Source organism: Hippocampus comes, unplaced genomic scaffold (genome assembly GCF_001891065.2).
Source record: "Hippocampus comes isolate QL1 unplaced genomic scaffold, H_comes_QL1_v1.1 scaffold113, whole genome shotgun sequence".
NCBI lineage: Eukaryota > Metazoa > Chordata > Actinopteri > Syngnathiformes > Syngnathidae > Hippocampus > Hippocampus comes.
This window is the reverse complement of record NW_017806160.1, coordinates 197,576-214,731: the sequence shown is the minus strand read 5'-3', so window position 1 is coordinate 214,731 and position 17,156 is coordinate 197,576. Positions and strand designations below refer to the sequence as shown.

The 17,156-nt window shown below is 42.8% G+C and overlaps 1 protein-coding gene across 4 annotated transcripts in view; it reads right to left on the bottom strand.

The window, feature by feature from the left end:
* The window catches only part of znf385a (zinc finger protein 385A), a 72,264-nt gene that overhangs the window by 17,572 nt on the left and 37,536 nt on the right, over positions 1 to 17,156 (bottom strand). For 3 of the 4 annotated variants that reach the window (XM_019895650.1, XM_019895653.1, XM_019895652.1), the window contains 2 exons: positions 12,462 to 12,640; positions 3,928 to 4,038 (listed from right to left, as the gene is read on the bottom strand). In XM_019895650.1, the coding sequence (XP_019751209.1) occupies positions 3,928 to 4,038; positions 12,462 to 12,640 (290 nt within the window). Of the gene's footprint in view, positions 1 to 3,927; positions 4,039 to 8,231; positions 8,721 to 12,461; positions 12,641 to 17,156 lie in introns of those variants that run through there. The other variant, XM_019895654.1, reaches the window with a different exon arrangement.

Sequence of the window (17,156 nt, the reverse complement as noted above, 5' to 3'; positions counted from 1 at the left end):
GTTGAAGTTTATGGAGAAATTTGAGATGGACGCCGAAGAGAAATGAATTGCAGTAATCGATGCGGGAGGTGACGAGGATGTGAACAAGAATAGCAGTCGTGTGAGGGGTGAGAGAGGGACGGAGACGGTTGATGTTACGGAGGTGGAAATATGCAGACCGGGTAATGTTATTGATGTGGGAATGGAAAGACAGTGAGCTGTCGAGGATGACACCCAAGCTCTTGACCTGAGGGGAAGGAGATACAGTGGCATTATCAATTGTGAGAAAAAAATTGTCTGCTTTGGATAGTGTGGATTTAGTACCGACGAGGAGGAGTTCTGTTTTATTGCTGTTTAACTTGAGGAAGTTATGGGTGAACCAAGATTTGATTTCTGAGAGACAGTCAGAAAGTGAAGAGGGTGGGAGGGAGGCGTCGGGTTTGCTGGAGAGGTAGAGCTGGGTGTCATCCGCGAAGCAATGAAAATGAATACCAAATTTTCGAAAAATATTGCCGAGCGGAAGAAGGTAAATGATGAAAAGGAGGGGGCCCAGGACAGAACCCTGGGGGACACCAGAAGTGACGGGAAGGGATTGTGAAGTGAAGGAATTGAGTTGGATGAACTGAGAGCGGCCAGTGAGATATGAGTGGAACCAACTTAGGGGGGTGTGGGTGATGCCTAAGGTGGAGAGTCTATTCATGAGGATGGAGTGTGAAATGGTGTCGAAAGCTGCACTCAGGTCAAGGAGGATGAGGATAGAGATTAAGCCAATTCAATTAAACTTCTACACAAATCTAACAGTTGGATTAAGCATGGATTGATTGGACACGCTGGGAGAGTAAAGCACAAGGATGACGTAATAAGAACGCGACTGCTGTCTTTCCTGTCTCTTGTGCCACATGCTCGCTCAACTTAAATAAATAAATACATTGCTTGGGGAGGGCCGATCGCAGATCCCCTGAGCCCTGATGTGGCGCCATGCATGATGTTATTCTATAGACATCATGGGACTGTGCCACGGAAACGCAGGCTGGTTTACAGAGAAAGGAGAGATGGATTACACGCACTGGATCAAAAACCTGCAGAGGTAGACACACTTGAGACCAAATGTTGGCCCCCTTTGTTCCTCACTCAACACTTATTTGTCATTTCTCTTGCAGAGGTTCCCAAATAAATGTAAATGTCTATGAATATTTATACGCACATTCTGTTCCATCATCAGTGGAAAGTTCTCCTGTACATCATCTGAGAGTCCAAAATGACAGATACTGGCTCCAGCTTTTTTTGATTACCAAACTGATTGTGCTGGGGGAAGTTAAACTGGGACGCCGTTGAACTGGAAGGTCCATAAACTACTCCTAGCCCCATTCCTCAACAATGCATGTTACTACACGACGTTTAAACAATGGGTTATAGGCTTTGAAGTTTCCCAAAGACACAAAGACACCACTTATCATGGGGGATCACAGTGACGGATCCATGCTGGTGGAGTGAAAAGCATCTAAGAACACGTCAACATTTTTTCAGAAAGAAAAAAACAAATCATCCTGCTTAGACGATCTTTCTGCGATTTATTGCAGGAAAGGAACTAATCTCTTTTTGAAATACCCACCACTGGCTTAATGTGTTTGCACAGAGTGTACACAAGCAAGGTGGACCATTCATCGAGGAGTCATTTGCAGAGAGGATGGTGAGGCCAGTACAACATGGCGCATGAGATGCAAGGTTGCTATATTGAGCTTGTTGCCAGCAGTCTGAAGGACATTTTCACGCCTCTGCCTATCGCCCGTTCATTTTATCTTTACTTTCTTATCCCAAGTGTCCCAACAATGTCCAAACACATATATAGAGCACAGTTGCACGTGCGATATTTCAGAGTAGAGCTCGAATCAGCTGCCAGCAGGCCTCAAAAGTAGGTTGAGTTGATTTTATAGCTGGATAGGTCCCATAAAAATGTACACATCAGAGGTAAGAAAAGATCAAATAGGACACAATATATGCAATGAAAGCAACAAAGGACAAAATCTGACCTTTTGAAAACATGAAGAGTTTTATCGATCCGACAGGTCTGTGTTGCATTGATGATTCCACACAAAACTGTCACTTATAAATGTCAGCTAAACTAGCATCAGATGTAATGTCTTTTTGGAAACTTATGGAAAATGTGAACAAAAGGGTGAGCTCATTTGGACGTACAGACGATAGTCAACCGCAGCTTTGACATTGCTGACATTCTGCAGCGATCTCTCATGACAGCGACAGCGGAGAGCCGCCACAGCTCCTCTGATTGCACGTCTGAGCCTGCCTGTCTCCATGTGCGTGAGCGCATCTTTTGTTCTGCCAAGCAGGCTCACAAGAATAAAAATGGCGTACAAGGCCCTCATACAGTATGTTGACTGATTTGCTGGTGTGATTTGTGCTGTAAAAGGCAGTACCTGATATTATTTTTCTCGTTTTTTAAGAGGAGGCTGAAGGCACATCTTTTTAACTTGGCTTTTGAATAAGTTAATAATATACTTATTCTAATTCAAGCGTTTTATATTTATTTTGTTTCTTTTCTTTCTTATTTATTTTTTTATTGTTTTAAGAGCCATGGTTTCCTCTTGGAGGGCCTCCTCACTGGGAGGTATGGTTGCTGTCAGTCAGTGTGGATCAGCACCCCTTGGGTTCTTTTTTCCTCACATGGTTTCTCTGTGCTTTGCCACGTCTTTTTTAATATCAGGGTCATGAGGGTATGTGTGCAAGTTTTGAATGTTCGTGCGTGTGCGTGTGTGTGCGTGTGTGTGCGTGTGCGTGTGCGTGTGTGTGTGAGAGCATAGGCATTTTCAATGGTTGCATTTTTTGTTTTCACTCCTTTTAAGTAACAGAGTGAAAACTCGTGTTTGAAATGAAAATGCATTGGACGTTTGGACAGCTACTTCTAAAGCGTTATTTAAGCGTTTGGAAAATTGCATGTTTGGGGAGGGCCCTGTTTTTGTCTAGCATGACCCAAGGTCATGCGCACAAAACAAGGTGCCTGCTTGGCTGAGTTTGCTGTGTAGGAGCTTGAGTTGCCTTTGAAGAATGTCGAAACAACCCCACAGATACACGTCAACATCCTTAGAAAGTCTCGCCAGTAGACTGAAAGGTGTTGGGCGGCTGAATCCAGACAATATGTTCTTTCACCTTCACTCCTTGTGAGTGGAACATCCTACTTGATCTTTTTTGTCCATACTGTGCATACTTTTTAGTGAACCCTGATTCCTGACTAATAAGAGACATGTATTTAATCACATAAACATTCCCAGATAAATATCGGTTCAGCATGAAGATCTAAGGAGAGCAGGTTCAAAGATTTTAACCTTGTAGCCGCTTAACCACATGATTGCAGACTTAGCGAGTATATATAGCACTGGTCCACTCCTAAGTGTGGTCCGTGCGTGTCTGACCAAAATGTCTGCACCTCTGTGTTTTCAACATCACAGCCTACACATTGGGCGCTGGAAATGGCTTCGCACAAGTCCACACTGAAAGCTTCCGCGCCATCAATCACAAGTAGAAAATGCCCATTATATCCTACTGGGAAGTTTTATCAGAGAAAGTGATTCATCTAAAGTCAATATGAAATAAAAGAAGTGTCCAATAAAATAAACACAGGCCAGCAGTTCATACTTGAATCACATTTTCAGGATTTTAATAAAACTTTTGTCATTGTTGATGCTCCATTTGTAAACAACCGATTACTCATCCTTGGCCTCTGTGCCAGATCTTGCCGCTTGGTTCCACTTTTTTTTATTGTTTTGTTTGATGCTACAGCACTTTGAAACAAATTAAATTCCAACAGCGGTCAAAAGTGCCAAAACAAGGCAGAGAACTGCACCACCGTGTCTTTGTCAATATCCGCTCACCGGTGAGAAAACAGAGCAGAAGACCTTCCAGTTTTCTCACTGGAAACTTAGTGTAGAGTACCTCTGAGTTGAAGCGGATCTGACAGACGTTACAGGAAATGACCGGCCGCTTGGTCTTGACCAGTGGAACTCCGAAGGTGTGGTTGATCACGGCCTTCTGCACTGGGTCCATCTTCCATGGAACGACAAGGGAAGTGCGGAAAAAGGGAGGAAAGAAAAGACAAGGGACAAAATGGTGAACTTTCGTTTAAACAGTGAAGTTCTTGTCTTGTCTTACCTTAAATGCACAACCACGTTTTGTAAGATGAGTATAATCAAATGAGATCAAATCCAAGAGCTGCTGATAAAATCATTTTCATGTTTGTTTATACCATCAGATGTTATGGTTTGGATTTTACAGGCGTGCACATCTGAAAGCCGCTACCACAATAATAAACATACAGTGGTTCCCTTGAGCTATGAGTCAGTTTGAGTGAAAGATCATATTTGTAACTCAGGGCGTGTCTCTCAAATCATCTAACAAAACTTAAATGAAATAAATGCTTGTTATGTGGAAAAAAAGCCCTGTGTAGTATTGTCCTTTATAAAAAATTAAGCAATGGCACAATTAAATACGAACTAAAGAAATGATTAACATTATTTTTTTTTGCTTCATTTAAATGGGTATTGTGCAACTCCTTCTGGTGTGAATGCCTTGGCCATTTGGTGGTCGTAAGACATAGCGATATACTGTACATGGTGAGGACCACAGTAAGCCTCAATAATATTAGTCTTTCTTCATGGAGGATAAATAATTTATGCCTGTTTCATTATATCCACATGTGTAGCGCCAATGTTTGTGTAAAACTATCCATCTTTGAAGATTATAAGACCAAAGCTATTTCTAAGTCCCTACGTGGTGTTTCTCATCGTGTGTGGACTTGAAGACCTGGTCGGAATTTGACATTGATGTTGTGTGACTTTTTTCCATCTGCTCCATCAATCAGCAACATGCTGTTTAACACCTCATATGCATTTAATTGACTCTGGTTAGGTACTTCAACCCCATCCTAAAGCTAAATGGTGGATTCATTTAGCCGTCATTGTAAATTGGCTTTAGCACTAATTTAGAGTCAATCCCGTGGTTTTTAACCACAGACATGTTGGCACTTTCTTTGCAGCGACAGCAGACTACTTAAAAAAATGTACAATGATGTGACACTGTTTGGGTACGTAGGAGGATGAAAACCAAAGTAATGGCCTAACGAGAAAAAAAAATGCAATTGCTGTTGTGTGTCTGAAAATCATAAGCCATTGACCGAATGTTCCAAAGAGCCTTCCAAATGTGATGCAAGCGTGCTGCTCTGGGAAGGTTCGCAGACAAGAAATTACTCAATTTGGCCCGTCTCTGTGTTTAATTTGGCCCATTGCCAAGCTTTCCCTTCAGTCATCTCACGCCCACTGTCACGCTCGTCTATAATGAAGATATCCTCAAGAAGAGAATTTCCTTGACTGCAGGTATACAACGTGAATCTCTCTAGGACTTGGAATGCATGCAGAGGAGGCCTTGGATGTTAATCTGGGGGACAGCAAGGCCTACCTGGATATATACACCATGTGGATGAGCAGCAGAGATGGATAACATGATGGTATAAAGACCAGAAACCATAGAATGACGCCATGGCTAGGCATCTTATCTCAAAATAACATAACAATCAGTCATTCTTATCTCATGCGACTTTTCCCATCCAGCACGACTGCTGTTCTGTTCTTCATTCCCCCGGAAATGGACTTAAGTGGAACATGGCATGCAGCTCCACAGAATAGAGTAGTAGCAGTTTGCAATATATTGAACCGCAGCAAGCAATACTGCATGGGCACCGTCTGCCACAGCAACAAGTTGCTTAGTGTAAGTAGTACCAGAGACCAATTTGAAGCACGTTGCATTGTACTGAAATAGGAAAAAGAAAAAAGAGCTGTGATGGACTCAAAAGTCGGATCACACCACATCTTGAGGTACCACGTTTCATGATATATTATAAAGCCTACTGATCAAGTGAAATCAAGCAGATTTTTTTTTCTTTTTATCTTTGTGATTTGAAACTTGAATTGCAATATCGACTTGAGTGTTCAGCCCTAGATTTTAGAAAGCAAATATATCAATACAGTTAGAGTGTTCTGGTCTTGTATGTATCGTGAACCAGCCCAGTGTTGTACGATACACTCTATGTCTTCCAGCAAGCCTCCAAGCTGCTGTCAGACATTACCTGCTATATGATGAGCAACACGGTGCAGGTGCACGTTACATGCTGTACGAGGGCGTCGGCGTTGAGACCCCCTGGAGAGCGTTTAACACGACCTGAGGTAACTGTGCACATGAATGATGGGCTTCAGCCAAGTTCCCTGGGTGGAGGTCAGCTACGGTCCATCCAGTCGATTCAGCTGTTAAAAACACTGTGCAGCTGCCAAGAGGCCTCTCTGGTGGGGCTCACACAGAAACGAACCCAAAATCCCTCTCAAGCAGAGTCAAACACTCTGTGATCATGTCTGCTGGTCCTTGAGAGACTGAAGATCCGAAAGCTTCGATGTGGAGGAGGCGCACATGCATTCTATTTACAGTCGTCTCTTGACATATGAGGTGAGATTGTTCAGTGACGCTCGCAACTCAAGACAGTCATGCACATCAAAGCTCAACATCTAAAAAATATATACGTTGGGTATTTCAAGGCACAGCTGTTTTGTCATCGTCTTACATCTGCAACAGACAAGTTGAATTATTTCCCCACCCCGTGATGATGTTGCACCACCTTGCAGTGGTGTTGAGTTCAAGTAATTCCTGACCATATTTGAGGAGATTTCGATTTTTCAGTATTTTACTTGACTACTGTGTATATTTTTCCGGCTTTTTCTAGCTATCTGGTCGCAGAAGCAGCAGCAAGTAAGCTTGCTTCGAAGGCCTACTTCCAATGCGTAGATGACGTAACGAGTGTGCGTCTAGTCCAGCAAAGCGGTATGGAATGTCTTAGCAAATGATTCTCAGTTCTGCTATTCAGTGTGTTTTGATGAGGGGCAAAATGAACATTTTGCATCGCAAACTGCAATGTGAGAAAGCCTACCGCATTTTCCACACTATAAGGCACACCTAAAAGCACTCAATTTTCTCAAAAGCCGACAGTGCGCCTTATAATCCGATGCGCCTTATATATGGATCAATATTCTGATTTCTTGGACGTAGTATTTTAAATGTTCTATAAAGTGTTTTCTTACAGCTGCAGTGGTTGTGAAATCTATATAAATAAAGCTGTATGGTATTGTATTATATTCCCTTTAGCGTAGCTCCATCTCGTGGATGCATAACGCAACTCACTATTGTGGCTTCGATTCTATGTGCCTTATAATGCGGTGCGTTCAACATATGAAAACATTTTTAAAATAGGCCATTCATTGAAGGTGCACCTTATACTCTGAAGCGCCTTATAGTGCGGAAAATACGGTATTTCCAGAGTTGCTCTATTTGTAAGGAACATCCATTTATGGAATAAGTTGCATCACGGAGTCTATGCATTGCACGCAAAACGCACCAACTCTTCACAGCCGTCGCTAAAGAGCTCTACTGCGGTTGCTATTGATTCTGCTGTTGACAAATTGCAAGTGCCTGATTGTAGCTGGATATGGGGCAGCATTCATCACTAGAAAAACGAGGCTTGTCATCATCAAGGAAATGTCATACGTCCTCAATGTCATCCTCCCAGATGGCAAGGCCTGCCCTTCCACAGTAGTGTTCATCAGAGACGACCACCACAATTTGGGAGTAGAAAGAATGGAGCGGCCTGCCAACAGTCCCGACACGATGCCAACCAGTAGGATCCGTTTGGGTGTTCTGTTCACACTTGAACAAGTGTCGCAAGCATGTTGAAGGAGTGGAATGCCATGCCACACAAGTGTGTAACCAGGCTCCGGTGCCTGTTTAGAATATGTTCCTAACGGGTCATAGCAAATTGTACAGATATGTCTTATCATTGTGCCCCAAAAGGCATTAAGCACACTGTCTGGTATTTTTTATTTGATTACTCCTGGTGAGCCTTTCTCATGCTCCCAAAATGACTTTTGTCATATCTTGCTGTGTTGTTTCCTCGCCTGGTCTCGCTATCTTGCACTTCTTTTCAGTTCACTCCCCTGCTGTGTTTGATCACTTCTCGACAGCAAATTGTTTTCATCGTGTTGAACTTGAGCAGCAAGGAATGCTCCCTGCGGCACCATTCTGGCACTCGCAGTATAATCTGCACTGAGGTGGATGTAACACAGTCTTTGAAGCACAAGTTTTGCTTGACTGGAGGCCAGATTAAGACGCAGCAAAAAAACATGCCCAAGGAGCAGTGTACTCACCTTCTTCTCGTCAGTGTCTGTGCAAGCTTGAAGCTGCATTTCCCCTTGCACGTGTTTGCTGCTGTCACAGGTGTGTGTTTGGGTCTCAGAGAGCATGAGACTCAAAGTGCGTGATGCACTTTCCTCCCTCATTCAGCTTCCTGCTCACTTGTCAAAGATGAAGACCAACTTAAAGGACTTAAAGAACTAGCGGTGCATTGCCGTCAACAGCGTCTTGAGTTGTCCTTTTGGGCCTTTTTGAGATGCTGGGATGCTCTCTGTAAACTCTGCAAATATTTCCACACCATGTGTCAAGCGTCCTCCTGCTCTTGCTCTCAGTTCTCCTTCGCCATGCCCTAAAGCTTGCCATGGTGAGTCCCTCAAGCTGCACTGTAGTGTCTCCTCCCCCTCTCCTTCTCTCTCCCCTCCTTCTCGTGCATATTTGCGCTCTCTAGATGTGCTTGAAGGATTATGAGAGTGTTCCACTGACCCCCTGCTTATCAGTGTTTAGCCAACTCACCAGAACATTTGTTTTGCCCACCGACTTCGACTAGCAACACAAATTGGATGAGGTGTGGGGTATTTAGAAAGTCACTGTGTGCAAAGAAGTCAGCAGGTCCAAGAGCATTTTCTATCCGGGATCCAGTTCTCCGGAGTAACCACCTGTGAAAATGAGAGCAGCTACCACTGTAGAAATGTTTCAATCCCTGCCCCCTAGTGTGCAACAAGTCTCTTGGCCTGCCTCACCACCTGGCATGAACATTTTGGCCTGTTTTACCGCTTCTTCTTCTCTCTCCTATCCAAGAGGGGCTAGGGGGCAATGTTGTTGATCTTGGTGAGCTGTGCACCTATGAAACCCTTTGAGACTCTTTTGTCATCGAAGGCGATAGAAATAAATGATTGATTTGTCTTGAATATGATTTTAGTGGATGCACTCTTAATTGGTCAAACGTAAACCTTTATATGCTCAGCAATCATACATGATCATTCATATTTAAGTCAAAATGGATGCTATGTACCCAATAAGGCTGTAGGACAACATTATTTGCAGCAAAAAGTATTTTGTCCAACCTGAAAAAAAACCCAACACGATATACACAAAATATTGCGAGAATAGGTAATAACATCATATGCATAAATGCATAGTTACATGAGGACTGTCAAGTAAGACTCAATAGTCACTTGTGTCCAGCCACATCACAATCGCTGGTAAATAGCGGCGTTATGTGCAAATGTTGCTGACAAAGGATTGTATGGGAATTTTGACATTGTTGTGTCGAAATGACGGCTTGAGTCATGTGAGATTATGGCATTTTCCCTGAACATATAGACATCAGTTATCACACCACTACTTTTTTTCCTTGTCATTTCATATTACGATACCAGAATGGTGAAGCAATGCTAATGCAATATGATGATACTAATAATAATATGCTGGCTAGAAAATGGACTGATATTTCCTTCTGAATAGATTAAATAAATAAACAAGTATTGCGACGTAATTTTAAATCAATTAGCTAGGGGGTAGTAACTGAATCTATGACAGAACCAATTTCATTATTCTGCAAGGTGATCATGTTGAAACTGATAAATCGGTACAATTGCCATTTTCTGACCTTTCAGCTGCCTCGGAAGAAGCGTGTGCATGTGGTCTATATTGGGACCGACACATACTAATACTGTAAACCAGTCCATCAGTGTCCAAAAGCCCATTGGCAGTGACAGCCAAGTGGAGTACAAATCATATTACACGACCATTACAGCTGTATATATAGACATGACGCCGGAGAGGCAATTCCTCTGTTATAGAGGTAATAACCCTCAATGTTAATGGCGGGCTAATTATGATGTACAAACTCAGCGGGATCAACTCTGAAGAGAGACAGAGAGTGACTTGCTGCCAGCTAAACGTACAAGGACATTTCTCAATGTTATGGCTGCAATAAAAGTGAGTCTCCAGTGAAATATTCAATACAGGCCGATACAGAAAGCAGAAAGTCACCAGCAGGCTTTGAAGACACTCACACACTGATCAGGATTTCCCTTTCATTCACACAGTCGCAGGGAAAACAAAGCAAGTGTTGAATTATTCTTCAAAACATCATCGAGCTGCACATACATTTGGAGGGAGTCGAGTCTTTTTTGGGAAAACATCAGACTACCTCCAAGTTGATGTTGTTGTTTAACGCATCTTTTTTATTGTGTTTTCTAAACAGTTTGTAACAAGCGTGGCACACATTCGGAGATGGTGCATCGCACCTCGGGGAGCTCCTGTCTTCAAATTCTAGCAGTACTCTCATCCCCACTGAATTTCAGTCTCATTTCCATCCATCCATCCATCCATCCCATTATATCCTGTTGAGGGTCACAGGAAGTCTGAGCCAGTCCCAGCTTCCGTTGGGCAAAAGGCCGATTACACTCTGGACTGGTCGCCAGTCCTTCACAAGGCACACACAGAGAACAACAACCATTCACACTGATAATCACACTATCACTCAGTGGAAACTACACAGACTTGGATGGAAGAAAAGCGAATGAACCATAATCATCAGGGCCAGTCTTCTCTCCATTACAGCGCTGTGAAATGAGATATTAAAGATGAATGTCAGTGGTTTTTTTTTTCCTTTGTATTTTTTTGGAGGGGATGATTGTGAATGTACTGAATGGACATGCTAAGTTACTGCAAGGTCAGATCCGCTTTCTCGCCTCTCCTGTGGCCCCCCCTCCTGGCCGCAGGGTCATACAACACTGAGCAGCGGGATTTTGTCGATTCAATTGATGGTGGATAAATTGTTTGGGCCCGAGACGACAAGGAAAATAGCGGCAGATGGTTGCCAACTTTTTGAAAAAATGGATTAGGTAAAACAAATTGCTCCTAATAACAATAATAAGTTGAAAGTGATGTGAAGTGGTGAAGAAGTGCAATGTACAAACCTTATAAAATCCAAAATGAAAAGAACAATGCAAAAGTTCATTACCTTATTTCTACAAATGTATTTCCAGGCTTGATCATTTTCAGAAGTCAAAGTGTTTTAAAAAAAAAAAAAAAAGGCAACAATAGCTCCTTTGTTGAATAGCTGTGCGGAAAAGTGCCAAAAGCGAGCATGTGCATACAGTGCAGCGAAGCCTATCAAACCTCTGCAAAATTTGGCTTGATTGCATTCTTATTTGGTAAGTTCCTCTTTTAGCTGAAGTGTCAAATGTCTGAAGAAGCTACTTTAGATAATAAAAGCAAACACATCCCAATAATTCCATTTGCTTTCAACCTTCATTCTCTTTCCATCAGTCCAAGCTTGCAATAATAACTTGGGCGGTTCTTAACCTCCGAATTAAGTTGAAACACTCTCCAATGTTTTTAGTCATCCAAACCACAATAGATAATGGCAGCCACTCGCAGAGATATGTCGGCAAATGTGATTGAGAAATCAGGAGCTGCTCGTTTGATAAGTTAGTGGAAATACTGGGGCTCCACGACAGAGCCTTCTTAATTATTTGCCTTGCCCAATCAAGGTGGAGGCGGCGTGCTTAAATGCTTATCAAGCGGAGGCAAGCCTGACATCATTCCCCACGGAGAACAAAGCACTTTGTGGTTGAACGTATTGATGAAAAATGTGTTGACATTCTCAAATGCACTTTGGAGGAGCAACATTATGCTGACTTGATGAAGTGGTGAATGCCTCCGTGGTGTGCTCTGAATGATGAACCTTTTTTCAAGGCCCGAGGGGAGCAGGAAAGTCCCACTCAGTCACAATAAAGACTGCAGGAGCAAACAAACGGTGCTATTTCAAGTGCAGCTCTGGAGTTACCTTTCATGTATCAGCTTTGACTCATTCAAGCAGATAGCTACATTTCATTGTAGCTCCCCTAAAATAGCAGTTACTAAAGTTTCGACATTGAAATTCGAATGTCAATGCTTCGGCACATATTCCACCGCATAAAACGGGAGCATGTGTGTGTCTGTTGGGGGGGGGGTTAACATATCGTAGATTGCCTCCCGCTCCTATGGAGTAACATATAGACGCTGATGTGATGTGAGGCAGCCATTTCACAAATTAAAAGGCACACACGTGTGGTAATGCAAAAGCACTGACCATAAAAAGTGTTATGTAAGCAGTACCAGTAACACAAGTGCGTCCATTTCAATGCAATTAGGTTTCCACAAATGATTTTAATCCTTCCAGTAATAAGACCACACTGCAGCAATGACTTGATGTCATTCAAAGTAGTCCCAGTTTCTGTTTGGGCTCTTACCGTGCTGAAGTTGTGGAAGAGGGCCAAGCTGTGTGGAGGAGGAAGAGGAGGGGGGGCAGGAGGAGGAGGAGGTGTCTCCATGGGGAACTGCAGGAAGGGCTTCATGTCCAGGTGGGGCTGGATCACTGTTGGGGTCCGCAAGAATGCTGGCATCGCCGCCCCGCCACGATTTATACCTCCTGAACACAGAAATGACATCATATTCAAAGCAGTGGAAGTTTTTTTTCAAAGCAGCTGGCGTATAAAATGAAGAAATTCCAATGAGCACATCTGTGCACTCTGTCAATGTTTCATTTCCCCCAAACATACATGCAAGGCTGCCATAATGACACGTGGCTCCCAGTGCTCGTCATCTTGACACATCCCTTCTTGTCTCCTCTTTAGCCTCTGCCAAGGATGATAGTGAGGGGGCCCACAAAGCAAAACTCAGCCTCAGCGAGCTCTCGGATTAAGCCTTTTAATACCCGCCGCCGGATTGCGCTGACGTTCAAATTCCCTCCACGACTTAAAGCTTTTGCTGCTCTCCTTTTGGGGATTGCACGGAGCTTCAATATATTCTCTCCCGCATGCCCTCGGAAATTTTTCATCTACCTGCCTCTGTGCTCTCAAGATGTAATTTGAGGATTTTTGGTCACCCCTGCATTTTCATCAAGCGTTTTAAGTCAGACGAATGAAATCGGAGGAAGTAATGCGGCTTCTGCCAAGCTGATGTTAACTGATGCACAAAGTTTGGATTAGCGAGAGTGACTTTTTCAGACTGAGTGGAAGTGCTGTCAAGTACAGATTGCCTTCTGCTGCGCATCTGTCAGCCTTAAGGTGGTGAGGACTGCATCATTATCTATACTTAAGCACACACAAAACATGGCCACATTGACAACATTTCTGCAGAAATTAACACACTCTCGTGCTCTGTTTAAGGAATGCAATGGAAAGAGACATTTTACGGTCATTGCAATACACGTCACAGGCACAGAGCAACCAGAGTCATTGAATCGTTGGTTTCTTACCGTTAACCAACATACAAGACAGTCACGTCAACACGGGGAGACAGAATGGGAAATCTGGGGAGTTGCCAATTTGCGGCACAAATTTTATATGAAAAAAAAGACAACACATGGAAAGGGGAGAGGGGAAAAAAGACAACTACCAGACTAAGCTTGTAGCGGGGCACAGAATGAGATCTGGACAAAAAACACTCAGCACATATAAAAATTGGACATTTGTGAGTCAAATCTAAATTAAAACCATTGTAACCTTGCTTTAGCTTTGGAGTACATCGTCATGTATTTACGGTAAGTACGTGTTACAAATTATCCCTAATTGGCTCAGTATGAGCAAGAAGAACTGTGTGATTTCTCAGTGAAGGCAGAAATAGGAAAATATTGTATCCCATAAAAAATAAAAGTCATCATGCATGACATCTTGACATGTCAACAAATCTCATGAGACTTAAGCTCAGTGAGCATGCAACGCAAGGTTTGGCAACACTGAAAGGGTGTACTCTGGTTTATTGTGAAGTGGGAGGTCTCGGCCATTGACAAAGGCAGCTCGTTCTCAGCACCGCAAACAATTTCACAAATACTTGGCTGCTTGACTATATTTATCATAAGACAATAGAGGAGCTCATTTTTGTTTTACAAAGCATAAATTCATGTCTGTAGCTTGCGTAATTGTAAATATGAATCTAAAGGATCAGCATGGAGCAATACCCACTAGCGTGTTTTCTTTATCCTCTGCAAAGAACGATCAATATTCCAAGAGGAGCTGTGACCATCTCCATATACTGTATATCCATATGTCTTTATTATACAGCCCCCAGGTTGCCAAAGCGTGCGCGCGCACGCACACACACACACACACACACACACACACACACAAGAAGGAAGATGTCCATTGATCCATCCATTTTCTGGACCGCTTAATTCTCACGAGGGTCGTGGACATGCTGGAGAATTGAAGCAAATCTGTTCAATTCTTCTCATTTCATTTAATTATGCCATTACTGTTTACATTGTTTCATTGTAATGTTTTTATTCAGTACAATGTTATTAAAACATCACTAAAATGTGTGTGTGTGTGTGTGTGTGTGTGTGTGTGTGTGTGTGTGTGTGTGTGTGTGTGTGTGTGTGTGTGTGTGCGTGTGTGTGTGTGTGTGTGTGTGTGTGTTTTAAGAGGTGCTGGAACAGTTGCAAGGCATTTCCTTTTATTTCAACGGGGAAAGACTTGAACGTGTTCTGAGTTACAACCATGATCACGGAATGAAAATAAATGTGGATTGCAAGGCACCGCTGTCAGAACAGCGTCAATACGTCAACAACCTGTATCAAAGCTCGGACTGGCTGACATTTTAATGTGATGTGAACGTCACTGCCTATAAAACGTAACCAGTTCAAATCAATGTTATTGAGCTTTTTCTGTGTTTTAGAGGGCAAAAGAGCCAAGACTAACAACAGCATCAAGAATGGAGCAGACTATTATTCCTTTGTGCTGTTTATCCAAGAATGGATGGCTTTGGAAAATAAGTACATGACTGACAAATAAAAGCTCTAGTTTCAATTGTACCGTCATTAGATTACGAATTTGGCAGAATGTGATGTAAAATAAAGACAATACTGTGCATGTGTGTGTGTGCATGTATGTGTGTGTGTGTGTGTGTGTGTGTGTGTGTGTGTGTGTGTGTGTGTGTGTGTAGATCAATTAAAACCGTGGGCCTGCTGTTCTCCAACTGCATAATTTGCTTCATCCACATCCCTCTTCAAGTATTAATCGCAGAAAATTTGTTGTGTGTTGCATGTGCCAAGTTTGCTTGTGTGCCCTGCGATGTTTGGCACCGTTTTTCTTGCAATGAATGAAGACACGAAAACAAACATCGTTGCATTGTAGACTGCTTGCTTAACACTTCACAACATAACCTGAGGCGTTCATTTCTTACTGCTGACTGACAGGAAATTGATCGACTGATGTCGTTGACAATGAGTCATGAAAAGTTCCTGCTAGTTCTCGGCTGCTCATTTTTTTTTTTCTGAAGAGGAGGCTGCTGTGCATGGTAGCGAATAGAGAGCATCAAGATGGAGGCAAGCAGGAAGGGCTAAAATTAGAGATGAGGCAAAAGAGCGAGATCTAAGGAAAAAGTAAATGAGGTACCCTTTTGGAATCATTTGACAGCTTGCCCCAATCGAACTTGTCATGGTATATATTCACATGCGTACACACCTCCATCCATCCATCCATCCATTTATAACACCACTTATCCTGAACAGGGTCGCGGGGAGTTGCTGGAGCCTATCCTGAATGATTTTGGCCGTAAGGCAGACTGCACTCTGAAGTGGTCGCTAGTCAGTCGCAGGGCACATATAGACACAAGCGACCACTCACGCAGCCACAGGGAGACGTGCAAACACCACACAGTAAGACCGGAGCTAGAATTAAACCCTGCACCTCTGCACCGTAAGGCCAACGCACTAACCGGGCTGCCCTAGAACAATGTCTCACGCCTCGGAATTCCATGATAAGAGAGAGGAAAATCAATATAATTTTTGCTCTTGCTCCCAGTTCTTTGCCAAGTCACCGCTGTAGTGATCATCATTCCCCGTATGTTAGCCAGATTTCTGCTGGCTTTGGATCCAATGAAAAGCTGCCTTACACAACGCATAGATTAGCACGGGAGTTACTTAAAGGATATAAATCAGTTGCTTTGGGAAGGTATCCACGATGACTTCTTCCAAATCAATTAGCCATACACCGTGGTGCCCTAGAGATGGATTTCATTTGTTCCATGATAATGCTGGCAATGAAAAGTAATTCAAGTCAGTGTTCCCTATTCAAATGATTGGAAATGCCATTTAGTTGTTCAAGCATCCCTCGCCTCCCCCCTTCCAAAAAAAGAAAAAAACACCCTTTAAACTTCAACAATTATTCATCCTCATCCTCAATTCATCTGTCGATTACTTTGTCGAATAATTGATGAATCACATTTTTAAAAAACGTGTTCAAACTTTCATGCTTTTATTGAAATGGAAAGTGCAGAAAATGCACAAACAAAATTAATTATGATACTCTTATTGGCTTCATCCATATCATGTCAGAAAAAGCCAAAAATGTTGATCGTTGGCATTTCAAAGTAAAAGCAAATGTTTAATTTGAGTCAACACAAATGTAATCGGTCCACTCTCATGGAGGACTATGGACATTGGAGAATATTGGTCACTTGCAATGTTTGAACATTGCATTATGTATTTTGTTCTAGTGGGTGTTATTCTTGCACATCCAGGTTTTCATATTTTACGGTACACAGTGTGTATGTTCGATGTGGGTTTGTCCTTCTAACATATGCTTTTCAATCCTTGCCTCCCTCAAGAGAGTTTTCAGACACATTGCATGAGGGGGGTAGGGAGATGGGGGGTGTAGCCCTGTACTGTTCTGATTGGCTATCAAATCCCAGGCCCTGCAGGTCACATGAGCAGGGATGCCATTACAGAGCTTTAGATGCACTGAAGGCAGTTGACGCAAATGCATCTCGTGCGCAGTGTTGCAGCAGCAGAGTCAACAATTCCCACCACAGCTTTCAGGATGAGCTGCAGCAGAGCAAAAAGAAATATTCCTCTGGCTGATTTTTCCGTAATCAGTCCCACGGCATAATTTTCAAACTCTCTTGAAATGGTTTGACCTTGCATACGCCAACAGTCGTGGATCAGA